This window comes from Tasmannia lanceolata, unplaced genomic scaffold, assembly GCF_043159265.1.
Source record: "Tasmannia lanceolata isolate RefF3 unplaced genomic scaffold, GAP_Taslan_0.1 ptg000007l, whole genome shotgun sequence".
NCBI lineage: Eukaryota > Viridiplantae > Streptophyta > Magnoliopsida > Canellales > Winteraceae > Tasmannia > Tasmannia lanceolata.
In genome coordinates, this window is record NW_027518684.1 from 12,719,131 (window position 1) to 12,739,905 (window position 20,775).

General features: G+C 36.6%; 2 protein-coding genes across 5 annotated transcripts in view; one reads left to right on the forward strand and one right to left on the reverse strand.

Moving 5' to 3' along the window:
- ASHH1 (SET domain group 26) overlaps positions 1-6,522 on the reverse strand; it is a 21,487-nt gene extending 14,965 nt beyond the window's left edge. For 2 of the 4 annotated variants that reach the window (XM_077385279.1, XM_077385282.1), the window contains exons 1-5: positions 6,385-6,522; positions 5,438-5,580; positions 2,644-2,708; positions 1,046-1,202; positions 195-281 (exon numbers count right to left, since the gene is read on the reverse strand). In XM_077385279.1, the coding sequence (XP_077241394.1) occupies positions 195-281; positions 1,046-1,202; positions 2,644-2,708; positions 5,438-5,449 (321 nt within the window). In that variant the 5' untranslated portion in view covers positions 5,450-5,580; positions 6,385-6,522. Of the gene's footprint in view, positions 1-194; positions 282-1,045; positions 1,203-2,643; positions 2,709-5,437; positions 5,581-6,366 lie in introns of all 4 variants that reach the window. The other 2 variants (XM_077385280.1, XM_077385281.1) reach the window with 2 other exon arrangements.
- A 6,688-nt stretch (positions 6,523-13,210) lies between these two features.
- Positions 13,211-18,192, forward strand: LOC143880997 (transcription factor bHLH95-like). Its single transcript, XM_077383974.1, has 3 exons — positions 13,211-13,537; positions 15,967-16,395; positions 17,910-18,192. The coding sequence occupies exons 1-3, from the start codon at positions 13,211-13,213 to the stop codon at positions 18,003-18,005; spliced, it is 852 nt and encodes a 283-aa protein (XP_077240089.1). The 3' UTR covers positions 18,006-18,192.
- The last annotated feature ends 2,583 nt before the right edge of the window (positions 18,193-20,775 follow it).

A 20,775-nucleotide genomic window follows, 5' to 3' on the forward strand; every position in this document is an offset into this window, starting at 1 on the left:
GAATATAAAGAGATTTTTTTATTTTTTTTTATTTTTATGTTAGCTGTTCCGTACAAGTACAAACAGTGCATAACAGGGCCTGTGCCAGCAGTTGTCATTTACAGATGGAAGAAAATGATGTCATAGAGTGCAGAAAAATGACAGACATACATGCTGCAATTAGATGAAGTCATGCAAGGTCGGTCACTAATTACCTTAATATTTTCGTCAGCTAGAAGACCCCATCCACGGCCTTCAGTTTTGAACAATTTTGACTTAGCATATTCGCATTTCTGGAATTTCTGTCAACAGCACAAATGTGATGCTTAATGACAAAAGTAAGGCAAATCATTCATGGGAGAATAAGAAAGGTGCTGTATAAGCTAATAACTAATTGGCCACATACATATCACACAGTTCCATATGCCACAAACACCATCCATTATAATTTACAAGTATTAAATGAAGTAGGGCACAATCGGCAAACAAGCAACAGACATCTTTCAAAGCAGGTATCATGAATTCTAACAATGACACTACACTCAAACTCAACTCAATTCAACTCAACAAAACCTTTGTCCCAAACTAGTTGGGGTCGGCTAAATGAATCCTTTAGAAAAAATTCATGAAGAAGGTGAAAGGAATCTACGCGGCTCTAATCCTGGCTCTAGTTGGGTTCTTCTAACAATGACACTAAAAGAAGTAAAATAAGGATTCTATTTTCAGTTATATATGAACATTATGAGGGGAAAAACAAACCTATTTTGTCAGTTATAGCAACAAATGAACATTAAGAGGGAAAAAACAAACAAGTTTAATATATTATGACGAGAAGAACAGAAAAAGCTTTTGGATGCTAAAGTATTGCCCTTCATAAATTGAAAAGGCAATTTAATAGCAACAAATCTCGTGCACCAATGAAATACCACCACTGGTTTTATCATCTCATGTGATGCATGGTACCGAGACTAATTTTCTTGTTTTCCTCATTGGAGGTCTTCAGAATGATGCAATGTGATTTCTTGGTTCAAGCATAAAAGATAAAAGGATAGGCTTTCACAATGACCTGATTCTTGCAATGAATGCCACAAGGACAGTATCCAGGTGTGCATTCTGTGCTTGTGAGTACATTCAAGCACCTCTCCCCACAGGCACTATCATGGTCATTTTCTTCATACCAGCATAAGCATATAGCAATATCCTCCTCTTTCTGCTTCTTATGCCTAGACAAAATCATAAAATTGTAACATAATAAGAAATATGAATACTAAACATATATGAATATTGACACGTTATACAACTACCTCATGTAATTGATATCAACATAATGAAAAAAATACCTGAATTGATACTGGAAACCTATAGTCTATTCAAAAGTTTCAAACCAAATTGGAACATCAAGCATGAAGAGAATATCTAGTTGTTTTTTTAAAAGGAAAGGACGTTAAAATATCATGATTGACGTAGTGTAGTCAATCCTCTTGCCAGTTCTACATCATGAATTATGCCAAGCATTCATTCCTTAGCACGTCCAACTAAAGTTTTAATATTTGGCTGTCACAATAGTTTAGAGTCAAGAGTCAAAACTCCAAACCCTTCGTACATGGTGTTGGCTAACCAATATCAAATGTCAATGTGGAATCGCCAAGACTCGTATCGAGCAAAACTCCAAACCCTTCGTACATGGTGTTGGCTAACCAATATCAAATGTCAATGTGGAAGAGCCAAGACTCGTATCGAGCAAAACTCCAAACCCTTCGTACATGGTGTTGGCTAACCAACATCAAATGTCAATGTGGAAGAGCCAAGACTCGTATCGAGCATGTAAGCTAACTTGCAGAAATATGGCATGCCTAAGTGCGGCCCTTGTCATATGAATATGAAACTTCAATGATTTTAAATTCCACGGCACACAAATCTAGTTTCATTCTTCCTTTCAACTTCAGATTATGAAACTCTCATGGTTTTAAATTCCACCGAAACCGACAAAAAACAACCAAAATGTTTCTGTTTCCATCCCCACCGAAATCGAAACAACCAAAATGCATTAAACCAAAATCATAAGTGTAATAGTGGTATACTATATCAGTATGTGTTGCATAATTATACTTATATGAATTACATGTGAAATGTAGTGCATGTATTATGTATAAATATTTATACGAATTACATGTGAATTTTGATATTTACTAAATTATTGGACATGCGCGACGGTGCATGTCATTAGGTATTTAATGTTTTTAGACCATTATGGATGGTTGTCTTGATTATATGATAGTTTCTAAGTGTGTTTTTGTGCTTATTCTAGCATTTCCTTAAGTTTCATCTTTAAATTCTATCATTTGCATATGCTTCTATATGTTTCCATGATTTTACAGGATTTCCACCCGAAACTGAAACGTTTCCATTTCAATGGCGACTCCATTGAAACCGAAACTGAAATTTAAAACGTCGCCTTTAAATCATCCATGCATGGGAAATGGAATATTTTGCCAACATTCAAGTCTTTGACAATAGAAATAATCAATGAGAATAAAATAAAAGATGTGTTGTGCTTCTCATAAACCGAAAGATAAACGAACAAAAAAATCCTGACGTGACAGTGAAAACAGAGATTCTTACTTTCGATATAAGAAATCATTTCTTTCAAACAGAGATTCTTACTTTCGATATACGAAATCATTTCTTTCAATATGTTTGTATGGTGGTGGCCCTTCTGTTTGTTGATCCTACAAAAGAAATAGCATGTTTCTCAATAGTTTACCACCACGACTCTCAATTGACGGAACAATAGAAATGCAAAACATGATATATTATCTGAAATGCATTAACTATTTCTTGACATCATAAACAAAACAAAGTCAATTAATAAGGAGAACCTCTTACTTTGAACACTGTTGCCTTGAAGATGGGATGGAGAAAACATTTAAGAAATACATTACATGTCATGAACATGGTTTTAAATTTCGACCGAAATCCGAAATTCCCGAAAAGTACAAAATTTCGGCCAAAAAAACTGACATTTCGCGCGTCTTTACCGAATTTCGGGATTTCGGCTGAAATTTCGGTTTCGGCTAGGTTCGAAATATATGCCGAAACCGAAATTTCAAACCATGGTCATGAATCATATGTGTACTGTGGAAAGGAATCGATGATATTAAAATTTTGGAAATTTGATGCACTCACCTGTTTTATAAGTGCTATTTAACAGCACATAAGAAATTTATATATGAAGTTAGAGTCAAACAAATTGCATTTACTTGAATGCTCTAATCAAAAGAATAAAATGAAGTGCATTTTGGAACTTGGAATAGTTTGAAATCATATGGAAACCCCCTGTTTTACAAACACAAGGGCAACTGTAGAGAAGTTCAAGGGGGCGTAATTGTTATTAAAATTCCAATTAAAGGATATGACTGAAAGTTTTGTTCAAAATAAGAGAGAAAACTTATAGAAGAGAAATGGAGGGAAGCATAACTAAAAGAATGCACAAATGGATGGAGAATAAGGTTTGTCAGGCAAAACTCCATTTCTAGCATCTTATTTCTACAAAGGTCTATTAATATGCATCATAAGCTAACGTCAACAAACCAAATATGCTTGTGAAAACTCTTGATCCCTATTGTTCCTACACTTGGGTTTAAAACCCAACCAAGTAATCAAGCAACTCAACAAGTCAAGCCATTTCAACTTCTAAAAAAACCCAAGAAAAACTCAATTAAATATGAAAAGCCCATTAGGTGTTCAAAAGTCTATCGAGTTTTCACCAATTTGGTTTTTTGATAGCCCTAAAATTGGATTTCTGAATGGCGTCCAAACATTTTGATATTATGAAGGGATGGATGGGTCAAATATAAATCTATCGATTATATCCATTGTACAAACCCTTAATATCTGTCTTTTATGCTTAAGATCCCTATGATATGATGTATATGAAGATCTGTCTTTTAAGCATAAGATCCCTATGATATGATGTATATGAAGATCTATGTTGGCTTTGATGACAACCACAATAATAACAACAACAACAACAACAACAACAACAATAATAATAATAACTTATTATTATTAGGAATTGCATTTCACAAGATGTTTGACCAGTAAACACTAAATTTTGTGATCAATATCAAGAAATCCATTTTCACTAGGGGGATGTTTGGAAATCATAAAAAAACCCTTAAATATTTTTCTTTGAAAGATGATTTTTCCAAGGTATGATAGCCTTTTTTAGGTACAAACAATTTCAGGTAAATTTTTCTTGCAAAAAACCTTAGAAAGTTTTACTTGGGGGTAAAGTGAGAAGGGTAAAGTGAGTAGAAAGTTTTACCTGACATAATTTTTTTCCTAAAAAAAGGGTGGAATCGATGAAACGACATCAATTCAAATCCTGGATCTTCGAATTGAGAGAGATCAAGAATTCTCATTATTTCTTAGATTGATGGGCCAAATTCGATTCAGTGGGATCTTTCACTCACATTTTTTTTCCACCAAGAACGTTTTATGAAACTCTTTGACTCCCGAATTTGGAGTATCCTACTTCACGTGATTCACAAGGTTCAACAAGCAATCAATATTTCACAATCAAAGGTGTAGTACTGCTTGTAGTAACGGTCCTTATATACCGTATTAACAATCGAAATATGGTCGAAAGAAAAAATCTCTATTTGATGAGGCTTCTTCCTAATCTAATAAGGAACATACTGAACACTAAACCAAATGGAGCTTAACTATGCCTTAAAGCCCCCCCCCCCCCCCCCCCCTCCCCCGAGGGCTGCCGAAGCTCTGATTCCACCACCGGTATCCCATCAAGTTCAAGTCAAATTCCAAGGAAATGAACTTGGTTTTAATGGGCACAAAATTGTGCACCACAAATAGGAACTAATGAACAGACCTGCGATCCCATAAAAAGACATCATGATCCCTTGTGAAAAAAAAATGATTTGCTGAGACGGGAATAAGGATATCAAATTCCTACCAAGATAACTGGAAGTTCCAACCAATAAGAATCCTAGCGAACCTAAAAAAAAGATATAGGCCCAGCAGAAGTTACTCCTTGGATAAATCATTTTTAAGGAAAAATTTCAGAAAAAAAATTCATGGTTGCCAAACATGCCCTGGATGTTTCACTTCATTGTTATTAATCAAAATAAAAGAAACATGGCTTAAAAAATCATTTTGTAAGCAAAGAAAATTAGGAAAAATTTTCATGGTTGCCAAACATGACCTAGATATTTAACTTCATCATTATTAATCACGATGAAAAAGTACGGGTCCATCGTACAATGCAGCATACCCACCTTAATGATTCAAGTCAAGTTCATGAAACAATAGGCTGTAATAATCTTTAAGCCAGCACCAGCATTGCTGTAAATTTCATAGTAGTATAGTACATCAATCGTAAGCGTAGTATGCCTATAACAGAGTAACGTTTCTCCAAGTAACAAAGGTAGAAGGTTACCATAGAGCCCATCTCTGTCTTTGAGAGACGAAGACAACTAATTCATTCCACCAAAAAAATATGGGCTCTAGAATCAGATTGGAGAAACCATGGGAAAGAGCAAAATCAGCCGTTCCACATCCAACAATCTGCTATACAAAAAACTGACACATCAAAACCCCAGAAAATGTTACTTCATGACTTAAATGACAAAAAATGTAAAAAGATTGGAAAATTGAAACAGAAATCATAGACAGAGGTACTTGGGCAAGTCATGGAAGATCATCAAAAGGCAAATATTCTCCCTATGAAATTCTCAAAATGTTAATCTGAGAGCTCATAAGAAGCAAATGTACAATAATAGTAAAAAAAAAAAAAAAAAAGGAATGCGTCCCTAAAAATAAATGTATTCACAAAAACACAATTTATTACAAATTTCCTTTCTACATCCAACACAGAATATCTTTATTTCATAAACATGCCTTACAAATTATATTATCAATTATAAGATATAATCTTTTCTATTGTAAATAATTAATTATATACTCCTATCCTATTGATATTAATCAACCCATTTCAAATAAACAAGTTACATTGAATACATAATTTGCCTAAACATTAATTGAGTAAAATTCGGCTGCCCTAAACTAAGTTTTTACATAACCATCGATGCGTGTTCTAGAACTTATCTTCCTTATATAATTTCTCATCCCTAAAACACGAGCAATATAACACAACACAAGCTATTCGAGAATAAGCACAAGAATCTAACTAAAATGAGCTTTCGAGATGAAGGAAACAAAAATCTGAAGAATTCGTTCCTCAGGAAAGCTTACGAGCCCTAAATTTATGTACAATGCATACATATCAAGAAAAAAAGGGATAAATACATAAAAATCCCTAAACAAAATCTGAAGAGATTGGGGTTTTAAAATTTCAGAGAAAAAAACCCTAGGAAAGCTTCGTACCTTGCTGCCGATTGTTTCTTCCAGTCCTGAAATCTCTCTCTCTCTCTCGTTTTAGAGTCGGGAAATGATATGTTCGCCCCCTTTTCTTCCCCGGGCCGCCCCTAGTTTTTTTTTTTTTTTTTTGCACTAATGTATTTCCACGTGGAATACTGCTATGGAGACCCACATGGCACATGGCATGCGAGGGTAGTTTGCCATTTCATTGATAAAAAGAACAAGATTGCTAACGTGGTATTAGGTTATTTGTTCGGTTTCCTGCTCGGTTACCATATCATTGTTCTTCCACGTGTCTGCTCGACGAATGCTTGAGTCAGTGCACCCCCGTGGCGTGTGGGTCCTACCTTATATTGTTCAAAACAGTTGATTTAGCGGCCTTGCTTTGGATCTATCTAGATTTTAGGCTACATGAGATCCAAAGAAAGATCTATCAAGTGGAGGGTTCAGATTATTGATGTTTAAGAGCCACTATGATATAGTAGGTGTGCTACATTATATTACACGGGATCACATCTGAGCCGTCCATTAAGGGCTCCTACTGTTTTAGGCCCGTATCAATGTTCAATGCGTGAATGGGTAGATCATCTTCTGTGAAGCCACGTCCATTAAGGGCCCCTACTCTACTTTTTTAGGCCGGATCAGAACCGTTCGTTTGTTGGGTCACAACATAAATATGGTGTATCCCATAATCATTTCTATAGGATGCTCCTAACCACCCGACCTATAAGAGGGTTGGTTAGGAGTATGCTCCTAACCACCCGACCTATAAAAGGTTTCTACAATGTGCAGCACCCCCCCACCCCCTCCTTCGAGTTTCATATATTTGATTCAAACAAGAGGGTTGGTTCAAACATACGCTTTTTGGTTAAATTTTAGGTTTTGCCTTTCTACGCTTAAAGAAGCTCGGGCATTTTAGTTTGATATGGAGTGTTCTCTGTCGCTATCAATATTACAAAATTGTGATTGAAGGATTGGGGTTGCTAGGATTTCAATTTTTGAAAGTTCTTTGCACCATCTCTTATGGGTTTTGGAGGTGTATCATATCATGGATTAAAATAGAATGAATGATATATAAATGCATGTGTAATACCATTTGTTGGATTCTCTATTTTCCAGTATAACGGCAGTAACTTCCAGAAGAAAGAGATAGCATTGCCCTATATTAGGTCGGGTTGGGTAGGGACATAGGGTTGAGGCCAGCCCTTGCCCAACCTGGGATTGCATTCCCTCAACCATAACCTGACCCAACCCGAGCCTCGGGTTAAGGATGGTCAACGCTAACCCAACCCACCTCTAAATATTTCAACCCTAATCCTAGCCCAACCCATCAAAATTGAAATCAGGTCGGATTGGTTCCGGTTCAGCTGGGCCAAACAGAAAATAACCTAAAGAAAACTCATGACAAAATTAGAGGACAGAGGTTGGGTTCAAGTCAGGTCGGGTTGCCAAGGCCTCCACCCTTACCCAACCCAAAATTTAATCAGGTTAGCTTTTCCCAACTCTAGCCCAGCCCAACCCAAGCCAAAGTCTGGTTGAACCCTACCCAAGTTGCACCCATACGTATATTTTCCTAGTTTAAGAAACTTTGGGCATTTTCATTAAGTTAAATTTTGGGTGCTGGGTTTTTTTTGTGCCTGGGAGTTTTGTGGGAGAGTAAGTTAAATTTTGGTCCCATCCCATGTTTGGTTGCCTTTTAGCACTAGGTTTATTTTAATCCCACTCTTGTAATGATTACTTGTGGGGTGAATTTTTTAATCCCACTTTTGTAATGATTGCCTTTTCATCCCATCCCAAGATAACCCCAGGAACAAAAATAAACTCAGGAACCAAAAATAAGCTTGAGAAGAATTTTTTTCTACCCAACAGTTCAAGCAACCAAACAAAGGTTTTTTTTTCTCCCACCATATCTCCCAGGGTATTTTTTTCTCCCACATAACCAAACATGGGATTTTTATTTTACCAGGATACTTCCAGGACTTTTTTTTTCCCACCTATCTCCCAGGGTATTTTTTTCTCCCACATAACTCCCGGGAACAAAAAAAACCCGGCAACCAAACAGAGCATAAAAGGTAAGTGGCTTCGGGGATTTTCCTTGGCCAGGGTGTTAGTTGTGACTTGTGACGATATCATGAGGCGACACAAGGGAACTTAACAGCGACACTCTATGCTCTCAAAGAATCTGCAACAAAAATAAAAGGTATGAGAAATTCGAAAAAAGAGTACAATATTTTCAAATGATCAAATCTCATGCCAAGTTGGTGAACCTGACAAAAACTGAGAAAGTGTTTCCCCTTTTTTTTGAATAAAAAACAAAATACAAAGAGAAATTAATATCTATGAAGAAGAAGCAAAAAGAATCTGAGTAAGAGTAAAAAGAAAGGGAAATGATATATTCGCCCCTTTTGATCACCGGGAACACCCCCTGTTATCAATGACTAAAGACTTAAAGAGGGGCTGTTGTACTTATGTCAGAAGAATTCAATGCCCCTTGATTGCCACAAACACTGACAGGGGGTGTTCCCGGTGATCATAAGGGGCGGATATAGCACTTCCCAAAAGAAAATGGATACATAGAGAAGAATAGGGAAATGACGACCATGTTTTAATAATTGCACTAACTCTTCTTATCTTTTATTAGTTAAAGATGTCAAAGGTTATTACAGCTCCCAAAAAAGCTCTGACAAGCCACTTAAAATGGGAAAGAAGTGCTAAGTTTGTGCAGTTATAAAACATGGTCGTGCTGATATCATTTCCCTTCGTAACAGCTAGAATATTTTCCTCCTTTTCCTAGTTGTTTTCTAGTATTGGGCCATTAACAGAATGCATCTGAAAAGAGGTAGCCAGCCCAGCCACCCGCACTTTCAGTGCCAGATTTCTTTATAAATAACGGCTAAATCATGACGCCTTTGTGTGGATTTTGGTATAGATGCCCCCGTGTTTAGCCAAAATTACACAAATTGCACCTACTGTTATTTTCTTTAAATGCGTGTGATTGAGCTTTTCAGATTTGGGTTACTACTTACTACAACATCAATGCAGTTTACAACATTTTAAACTCAGTTGTTTTAATATTTCCATACAGACTCATTACCGGAAGCAATCTCTCTCTCTCTCTCACACACACACACACACACACATGCACGAGACTGATACATTGGCACTGCCATATTTTGATAATGACACTGATCACATTGTTGTGCACTTATTTATTGGCTGCTAAGAGCTTTTTGGGAATTGTAACTGCCATTGACAGCAGGTTACAAAATGTAAAATGTAGATAATAGTGCCAATATAAAAATATGGTAGTGCATTAAGTCGTTTGAAATAATTTAGCAAATTTATATAGCCCCGGAACTGAGTAGTTTGTAATTATTTCATGAGACCAAATATGCGTAAGCCAGCTCTCACTATTTGGCAGGAAAATAAGTGACAATTTGAAGGCCATGGCCCTGTCAAGTGTTGAGATGATCTCGAGATCAAGGAAAATACGGTACGGAGAGACGTGGGCGGAGAGACATGGGCAGGTACCCCATCGTAAGTACGTAGCGCGCACATTGCATGAAACCATCATCCAAAGTAAGCTCACAGAGTAAGAACCGACGGGAGCAAAAGACATTTGGAAGATGTTATGACAACTACCCAGAAGACGCATATAGCATAGCTTTCGATCGATTTTTGGGTCTCAGACTTCAGTAAACACATCACCATCTTTACATTAGTTTTAGGGAAATGTTATCAGCACAACCATATTTTGATATTTGCGTGAACCCAACAGTCTTTTCTTCTTTAATTGGCTAGTGAGAGCTTTTTGGGAAATGTGATAATCTTTTGACAGCTCTTTAAATACTAAAAGACAAGATGGGGTTAGTGAAAAATTTCAAAATATGGTTGCGCTGATATCATTTCCCTATTTTTATCTTTTATCTTATACCCTTCGGCAACCACCAGATCAATTCCTTAGCAACCTCGACCTCCCTTGACAAGCCCCTCCTCACCCCAAAACATCATCCTTGTTGCCGAAAACCCAACCCCCTTTCTCCTTTTTGGTTCGCTCTACTAAGAGAAATCCTATCATCAAGTTGGTTGTTGGTGATTAATGGATGTATCCAAGTTAGAAGCTGAAAAAATGCAACATCCTTCTTTTATCTTTCGAGAAGGGGACTTATTGGGCAATTTAGCATAAAACCATTTTGCGTCGGGACTCACTTTTTCAAGAGAGAATAACCACCTCGTAGCAGATTTTGTCTTATTTGTTTAATTCATGTGAGGCGGATGTTCTCTTCTACAAAAGTGAGCTGAGAAATGGTTTTTTGCGAAATTGCTATTCCAATTTCTTTAAAATTTTATGTATTTTTGAATCACCTCATTTTCCTACAAATACCCGTCCCATCATTGTATGCAAGATAATTGCTATCAATAATACTCCTCAATCAAAATAATTTCTTGCATTGTTAAAATCTATACGTACAATTGTGTTTTTTCCGCCAATATTTATCATCACGCTTCCCAATCGCTACCCTTCGCTTCTCCTCACAATTTCTTTTTTATTTTTCAAAAACATACTTTTTCGACCCTCTCGATTTCTATTTCCTTTATTATTCTATTTTCGTTGAAATACCTGAAATATGAGTTCTTTTCAATTGAGGCACATCTTTTTTCTTTTTTTTTTCAGGTGTGAGCCTAAATAGTAATTCTACATTTCATGAAGATCAGTACATGATGACTTGCCCATTACAGCACTGGCCCATAATGACATTTTCCACATTGAGGCTCGAGCCACATCCATCACCCAATTGAAGTAATAATGGTCTAGTATGGCCCATTAGCCTTTGTAATCCCTCTTCACTACTCATCTTACAAGCATACCTTCTTCAGCAACCGACATCACTCACTAGGGGTGGACATGGTTCCGGTTCGAACCGGGGAACCGAACCGAACCGGCACATTTGGTTCGGTTCGGTTCTGGGTTTGGGATCCCGGAACCGAGAACCGACATTACTTAGTACTTACTTAGGGATTTGATAAAATCAGTCCTCCCCCATTTAATTCACCCCTCTGTAACGTTTTCCTTTGCCTTTAAAATTTTAACTCACCCCCCTTTTACCGATTTGTAGTTCATAACTTCATATATAATTTGATAGGGCCTATTTGTAGTCCACATATATAAATGTTATCCCAACTTTGATATGCATTGGATATTATATATTAGGAATTGCCCAAAACTTTGATACGAATAGTATATACCTGTTTGTAGTCCATATATACATGTTCACATATAATTTGACAGGGCATGTTTGATAGGGATATATACCTGTTTGGCTGTTTGTAGTTCGGTTGGGTAAACTCAGAACCGAACCGAACCGAACCGATTATATATGGTTCTGGTTCGGTTCGGTTCCACACATATATGGTTCGGTTCTGGTTCCAATTCCAGGGAACCAATTATACATTGTTCGGTTCTGGGTTTAGCCCAAAACCGAACCATGTCCACCCCTATCAGTCACCATCATCAGTTGACATTCGGCAACATGGATTAGTCACCAATCATCACATACGTTTGAGGGGGCATATTAGAATATATCACATTTGGTGAGATCCAACCGTTGGATCATCAAGATATCAGATTTGACAACTAAGCTAGATGTAAGCAATTATGTTAGATTAGGATTATCATTCTCTATATGTTTATCCTTATCTTAATTTCCATGTATCCCTTAAGTACTCTATATAAGAACTATCTAGGGTTGATTGTATTAACCAGCATTACTGAAAATAATTTCTTTACCAGGAGTATTTGAATGGTTTTCTTAAGTCGTACCACAATAACTAACCAGACTAGCTATATGTATACCTTTACACACATCATACTCATTCTCGATTCATGGTTATATTTCTAGAAGACAATGGTAAATCCTTTTCTTCTCTTGCAAGAAAAAAAAGCCCAAAACACATGATAGAGAATACTATCCTCCACAAATTTTTTGTGCTGTATTGTTTCCTCCTCTAGAGTTTTGTCTCTAGACTGAATTGACTATAGGCAAACAATCTCGTGTAATTATCATTAATTATAGAATGGGAAAAAGGAGGTAAAGCTGGAAAAATAATAAATGATGGCCATATGGCAATCAAGAATTTTTTTTCCATGGAAAATTGGGTTACTCAAATTTGAGAGAGGGCTGGAGAGCTAGAGATCTAAGAGGGCAGGGGCGGAAGCACATATAGCTTGAGGGGGGCCATGGCCCCCCCATGACTTGCAAAATTCCTTTTATGGGTGCATGGGTATACATGCATGCCTAACTAGTTTAGTGGCCATGGCCCCCCAATGACCAATGCCGAACAGTGTAAATTAATCCGGCCCCCCCAACTGTTAATTCCTGGCTCCGCCCCTGTAAGAGGGCGCTAGTGAGGAAAGGCTCTCATTCACGCAAAATATGATTTATTTTTTCCTTGTTTTTTTTTCTCTCACCCTACTCACTAATGCCCTCTCAAGTGTCTCCTCCCACCCACCCTCCCCTCCCTCAAACACATGAAAAACTAATATTCCATGAAAAAAAATATGGTTGCCAAACATGGCAGAAAAGAATCCACGATTGAAAATTAGTAATTTCAACAAGGCAGTGGCATTCTCGCAAATTGAGCATCAACCCATCCTTATTTCATTCTCCCCACAGGGTCCCACCCTCAAAGAATCTCTGTACCTCTTTCATTGCTATCCGTTTTTGTTTGGAAGCCAATAACGGCATTGCCTTATGATTGTATTTTGGGCTCTTTCCTGTAACATTGCCACCTTTTTAAACGTCTCTCCCCCCTCCTCTCTCTCTCTCAACCCATGTCTGAACAAGACCATTTTAGCTTCTTCTTGGAAACTCATTCATGGGCTTTCTCCAATTCAGATAATTCAGGTGGTAGCGACGAGAAATCTACGAAAAAACCGCCGGAATCGAGCTCGAATAATAGCCCGATGGCGACGCCTATAGTTAGTCAGAAAAGAACCCGGAATGGGATTCCGAAGAAGAACAAGGAAAGGGAATGGAATGAATCTAAAGGTGGTGAATCAGACCATGAGATACATATATGGACTGAAAGAGAGAGGAGGAAGAAGATGAGGAATATGTTCTCCAACCTTCATGCTTTGCTTCCTCATCTACCTGCCAAGGTAACTACATAATTTATTTTTATTAAGGATTTAAAAGGATGAAATCTCCTTATTTTTATTACTTTTGCAACCAAAAGTAATAGCCATTTTTTTTCCTATTTAAAATCTTTTTATGTTTTCAATAGTGGTCTTACATGTTTGATCTTTATGTTGGCTGTATCTAAACTTATACATTGAACTAGATTCCTTCTTCTCTTCTTTTTTATGGGTTAGGGTTACCTTTGCTTTTGTTGTTGTTTTCTTTTCATTTCCCTTTTGAAGCTTAATTATACATCAAACTAGATTGCATGTTTTTTTTTTTTTTTTTCTCTTCTTTTTTTTAATGAGAGACCTAGTGATTAGGGTTACCTTTGCTCTTGTAATTCTATGGCTAAAGCTTTTCACATAGTTCATTTTTCTTTCATGCAAGATGTTGCACAAGATTTCTTTTATTTAAATCTATTATGTTCTATTTTTGAGATATAATTATGTACATGGGTGTCTTAATATTTAAAATTTAATGGAAATAAGAAATGAAAAGAAACGCGTATCGAAATGGGTTGGATCAGAATCAGACTCCTCTTTTTGCTAAAATATTTTTACTGAGTTTGCCTACCTTGGGATGTTTAAGAATTAAGATCCCAGATTTTTCAAGCTAAATCCTGGATTTTAAAAGCTAAAAGCTGGCTTTTATAAGCTAAAACTTGGATACATTTCCAGGATTGTAAAATGCAGGTTTTAGCTTATAATAACCAGGTTTTAGCTTATAAAATCCAGGTTTTACATTTTAAAATCCTGATTATAAAATCTATGTATCTAAACGGTTCCTTAAAAGTTTTCATGGATTTCAAGTAGTAAATCAGGAATCTGCCATAGTAACCACACACTGGTTCAAGACCTCTGACCATAGGAAATGCATCAAGTCACATGCAAAGTGCCACGATCTTAAACTTTCAAGTTGATCTCTTTAATTCTACAGGCGTAGAATAACCCACGCACCCGGAAATACTAAAAAACTAGTTGAAACAAGGGAGGCCAGGATTTAACTGGTACCTAAGGAGGGTGCAAGTATCAATAATATATATATATATATATATATATATATATATATATATATATATATATATATATATATATATATATATATATATATGAGCATGGGGCTGCGAAATTTCTGTGTTCCATTTTTCATTTGTGTAAATGGTAAAGCATTGGTCCCTCTTTGGATACCTCTAAAAATTATTTGCAAATGGTTTTAAATTTAAAAACGATTAGTTTCAAATCATGATTATAATAATTTTATAAATGATTTTTGCTGTGCACATGTCTTGTACTCTAGAAGTAATTCATCAACTTGACAGACTAATGGGAGCGACGCACACACAGGTTGAGCTAAAGGTGCAGGGGGCAATGAGCCCCTGTCGAGATTTCCAGGGCAACGGCTTAGAAAAATTCAATTTTTAGTTTGCGGTAAAATGGTAATTCGGCTATTTCTTGCTCTAGTGACATCAACATGTAAGCTACATATTAGGGTCACCATAGAGAGAGGTCTTTTGTGTGCTTCTTTACAGATAGGAAAGAAAAGAGAATTTTGTAACCCTAATTGGACTAACGAAACTATCTTCTTTCGTGGACATAGCCACACTGTTGAATCATGTAAATCTTGTGTTCTTGTTTTGTATGTTTTGTGTTTCTTGCTTCTCATCTGGTTGTAGGCTGAACATCATGGTTACACATGGTTTGAGATAGTAGAGAACTCTCCATTTTTAACAACATACTAAATGACTTCCAAAGAGGGCTTAATTGCCTATTTGCGAACAAGATTAACATATAAGCTAAAAGTTAGGGTCATCACCGAGAGGAAAGAAAAGAGGAGAAATTATATGATGAAGGGCCGTATAAACATGTACCCATCATCCCATACTTGATATTTGATCCAACAACAGCTCACTTTTTAAGGAGCTGTTGTTGGATCAAATATAAAGGGTGGTAATTCTGACGTACACCTTTAAGTGTTTATACGGCCTTTCATCATACAAATTCTCAGAAAACAGAATTTTGTAACACTAATCGAACTGATGAAACTCTATTCTTTCGTGGACATAGCTAGCCACACTGTTGAATCATGTAAATCTTGCGTTCTTGCTTTGTATGTTTTGTGTTTCTTGCTTCTCATTTTGTCATAGGCTGCATATCGTGGTTAAGCATATTTTGAGATAGTAGAGAACTCTCAGTTTTTAAAAACATACTAAATGACTTCCAAAGAGGGCTTAATTTCCTATTTGCGAACATGATTAAAATATAACATAATTTTATCTACGGATAAGGACATCCAAAGAGCTCCTTACTCTTCTTTTCTAATTCTTCTTTACATTCTATGTAATTGAATTTACAAAAAACTTCTAAACTCGTATCATTTTACATTTTGGTTATTATCTTTATCCTTACAGGCCGACAAATCCACCATTGTCGATGAAGCAGTGAGTTACATAAAAACTCTTCAACACTCTCTTCAGAAACTCCAGAAACAAAAGCTTGAAATGATAAGAGGGGCGACGAATGACAACAAGGGATCGACGAATGACTCGAGAGAGGCGTTTTTGGCTGATCAAGGAGCTTCTAAGAGTTGGGATTTGATGAACCCATCCTCTGTTGCTTCGATGGTTCCTCAATTTCCTTACTATGGCTTTCAGACATGGTCTTCGCCCAATGTCATCTTGAGCATTTGCGGCGATGAAGCCCATATTAGCATCTGCACAGCTAAGAAACCAGGGCTCTCGCCCACCATTTTCTACATACTTGAGAAGCATAAGCTGGACGTTATAACTACCAACATATCTTCAGATTATTTCAGAAGTATGTACATGATCCATGCCCGGGTAAGTCTATTTGCCTCGCTTATAGGTTCTCATCTTTAGATTCCTTTCATTTTCTTTTAACTCATTTCTCCATTATATCAAATGGATTTAAAATGGAAAATCCTAGACTTTTTTCTTTCCTAGTGTACAATTCACAAGAACATTTATTTTTTAACCAGGAAAATAATGTGGCCGCGTGGCCCCAGGAAAGACCTAAAAAATTTATATATATTGTGAAAAAAACCAAGAGGAGGACAAACCGCCTAGTCTCAAGCAAAACAAGACTGACAAGAACTTGAGAAATGATTCACTAAGAATTTATTAAATGAGCTCAATACTCATGACCTTTTCTACTTAAGCAATTAGGGCATCTTTTTATGCTTCTAAATAGGCATTAATGTTTTAGGAAGTGAAAATAAGAACAGGAAGATTCAACAACTTATATTTATGAGTTCACTATACCTAGACAATAAATGTTAAGATACGGACTTGATCAATTTTGAGTCCCACATAGTCTACATTTGTGATTGACACTAAGACGATATGATCTTGATGATCATTCTTGGAACCCACATCGCATACCTTTTCGATCAAGACTAAGATATGTTCTTAATGATCAATCTTGAATCCCTGATACAGTTCAATGTGATGGAGATCTTCGTGAGGAGAACTCATGATCTTGGTCAGACGCGATATCCACACCTACCATTTGTAAGATTAATGCCGACAAAATTAATTCAAAGATTTTTTTGGCAACCTCCTAAAAGATGCCTTACTTGAACAAGGTCCCAAGTTCATCTTATAATTAAGATGGATATTGTAATGGTCGAGACTTGTGGTTGCCTACCAGCTCAATGGATTCGATCATGTTTGATTAAATATGTAGGCGCGACCTTCATACAGCATAGGAGTCACCTTTCTTTGATTTTTTTTTTGTGCTCGGGTGACAAAAAATTCTTGGATTTGGATGGTGTGATAATAGAGAAATTTACATTTATAAGTTATTTAATAGCTTAAGGAAATTTACCCTCAGAAAGTTTTAAATGATCTTGGGGGTGCCCAAGTTTTCCCATTATATATTATATAAATGGATATGATGTATTAAGAAGCTGAGGGAAAATTTACAATTATAAGGTTTTAAATGACCTTCGAGACATCCCAAATTTTCCCATTAAAAGGCTGAGTTTGGATTGCTGAAATCTGGAATCGAAATTGGCATCTTATTCATTCTTATCCTAAGTCCTTGGAAACGGAATGGAAGAAAAAATAAAATAAAAGATTTAATTAAAAAATTCAATAGGTCTGGGGCGTAATCAGAATATATATCACCTCTTGGGATGGGAACAGATTCCAGCTTTTCGCCTCTTTACGCCCTCTATATGCAAATATGTTTGTAGGGTATCCAAAGAGGCCGCCATAAAACATTTTTGTGTATGACAATGATTTTGTGGGTAATTTCAATCAAAGTTATCAACCATCAATTGTAGTTTCTTTACTGGTACCGAGCTAAATTTATGATGGGTTTTGTCGAACAGGCAAGCGAAGTTTCCAACCAATTCTCAGAGACATTTGTGGTGGAAGAAATCTACAAGCTAGCTGTGGGGGAGATAATTTTCTGGCTTTCTACATGAAACCATATAAGTAAAACAAGACAAGGACGTAATTACAAAACTCTTTAGAAAGATTGCAGGAAGAAGGAGAGAGATGGGTTGTCGAAATTTTGTAGGCTTTGTGGAATCTCCTTCTGATTACCTATGAAATGGGCATGTATTGTTAAAACTAGTGTTTCCTTTCTTTAATGATGATTGCATTATTCAAGTTTCTACAGGTTTGCATGTTTCATGCTGTTAGGGGTAAAATTGGTATATACGGTACCGACCCTCAAATCCATCATTCGTCATTCGGCTAGACGTTGACCTCCACAAGCAGCACTTCTTAGCGAACCACAGCCATAAGACTACACCTTCATACGGTAACGAACCTCAAAAGAAGTCAAGCACAATCACGGAAATCTCGCCATTGTGCGACCAATCCAGACTAGCGTTGCACGCCAGGCGCGATATTCAAAATTCAAACTTCCCACCCAGGCCACCATCCAAGATCTCCGCCCAGAATCATCGGAAATCGTATCTCCACAATTTTATTTTCCATCTATCACGCTCCACGTGAGCTAAATTAAAGGCCTAATTGATATATCCAAGATCGTGGATCTCCGTCTCTATGAAAAGGGGTCTATACACTCAAGAAAAGGCATTCAGTCACTTCTCCTTCTCCCCCTTTGGTTTGGTAACTTGATTTGGCCTTCCCCCATTCATCGTCCATTGTCAAATAAAGAACCTCAACAATCCATGTAAAGGAACAACTGGAGCTCTATCCTACGCACATGTGGACTGATGTCGTAATCAACGGCTTTCCTCCAACCGACACAAAACAAAAAACATAAATGATAGGCTATATTTACTATATTGTCCGTATTTTATTTTTTATTAATTTGTTTTAGCCCCTAATGATAAAGTAAAATAAAAAACCTACACAGTCTACCCTAGATTTTATCTTGTTAATTAATAAGATGACACATGATAAAACAAGGAGCATCTTAGACCCGCATAGAAGAAGCTAGACCAGATTTCTTTACACCAAAACCTTTGTTATGTTGGGATCACTCATTTGCACCCCTCTGCATTTGATATTAACACCTCTCAAACTCAGCTGAATGCATAAAAGTCATCAATAATAAATTAAAAATTGCAATAAACATCAAAAGCAAGTGGGACATATGCCTCAAGAACTGCCAAAAACATAGCTTTCCTTTCTCATTTAGATTAGAAATGTATTAAAAATAACAAAAGAAAGAGAATCGCTTAATTAAATATAAAAACAGGAGGAATTCTAGACTGAAGGGAGCCCTTTCAAAAAGGCGTGAAAGGGCTCTCCTATTGGCTACGTATCACCATCATGCATTAATAAAGGCTGAAAACTCAAACATGATGGTGATGTGCAGCCAGTGGGAGAGCCCTTTCACCCCTTTTTTGCAAGGGCTCCCTTCAGTTTAGACTTCTTCTGTAAACAAATCGTTCGCATATTCACATGAAATTTCTTACCGCCATCAAGCTCTACCTGTCTCTCTCTCTCTCTCTCTCTATATATATATATATATTTCACTGATTTCACTTTCCCTTCATACACCCACATCAATAATCATTTCACAGAGATTAATTAATATAATAGTATTAATTTAAAGAGAAAAAAGTTAATGCTCTTGAGTTTGTTTCTACAGGGTTGCATGTTTCATGCAAACAAAAACAATGATACTTTTCTCAATACGAGTTTGTTTACATGAAGACGGAGCCAAAATATTCATGAACCTAGGTTTGCTTCTCTCAATTTTGGGGAAATAGTTGCTAGAACTAATTTGAGTTATAGCAAATTAACTGGGGCAGGGTTGGGTTGGGTTGATGCCATAACCCAAACCCAACCGGAGGTGGCATTACATCAGCCCTAACCCGACTCAACCTGAGCCTCGGATTGGGTTTGGGTTGGCCCAGGTAAAAATCAGAAAATCATGCACCATAAAATAATGGGGATAGATTAGATAGAAATAAAATTATTATAAAATTAAGACGGGCCGAGTTCATTCAGGTTCCTTATTCCACCCCCTTCTCATGTCTATTACTCACTAGGCCAACCCTCAAAACCCCTTTTCTTGAAGCCTCATCTCCCCTAAAAATTGTGTAGAGGGATTTTCGGGTTTTTAATTAGAGAAGGGGTTTAGGAGTCTTTAGTTTTGGGTAAATACCCCATCTTCCTAATCAAAACAGAAATTGTCAATCTTCTATATCTTCTTCCGAACCTTCTCAATCAACTCCCATATTTAAACCTCTTGGCCCCACCACACCAACAATAAAGAAGGGGAAATAAGCCCTGCAATAGCTTCCTCCCAACTCCTCTTCGTATGTATTAATCTTTTGTGACAAAACATACCTTGTACCCACTAAACATCACTCTGTAAACCTACTGGTAACCACCAACTTTCTTTCGTTGAAAAAGAGTAAATATGCAGTTGATTCAGGAGCACCAATAATCAGTTTTGGACTGACAATTGGTTCTCAAAATCTAAAACAAAGAGATTCTTGATCATGAAATGAAAATTCAAACACAAACATCAGTCTTGTTTGGCTGATCATAAAAAGGTAATGACATGTCTCTAAAATATTGAAGATTTCCACTAATCTTTGCTTATCTTACTATCAAGCCTAATGAGTGTTTATATAGAACACTCAAGAGGATAAACATAGAAACTAGTATCACAAGATTTATGGAAAGAGATTTGACAAGATATGAGAAGATAATCTCAATACCTAATCTAGCCTGCGTGCATAATCTTCCTCAATTAATCCAAAT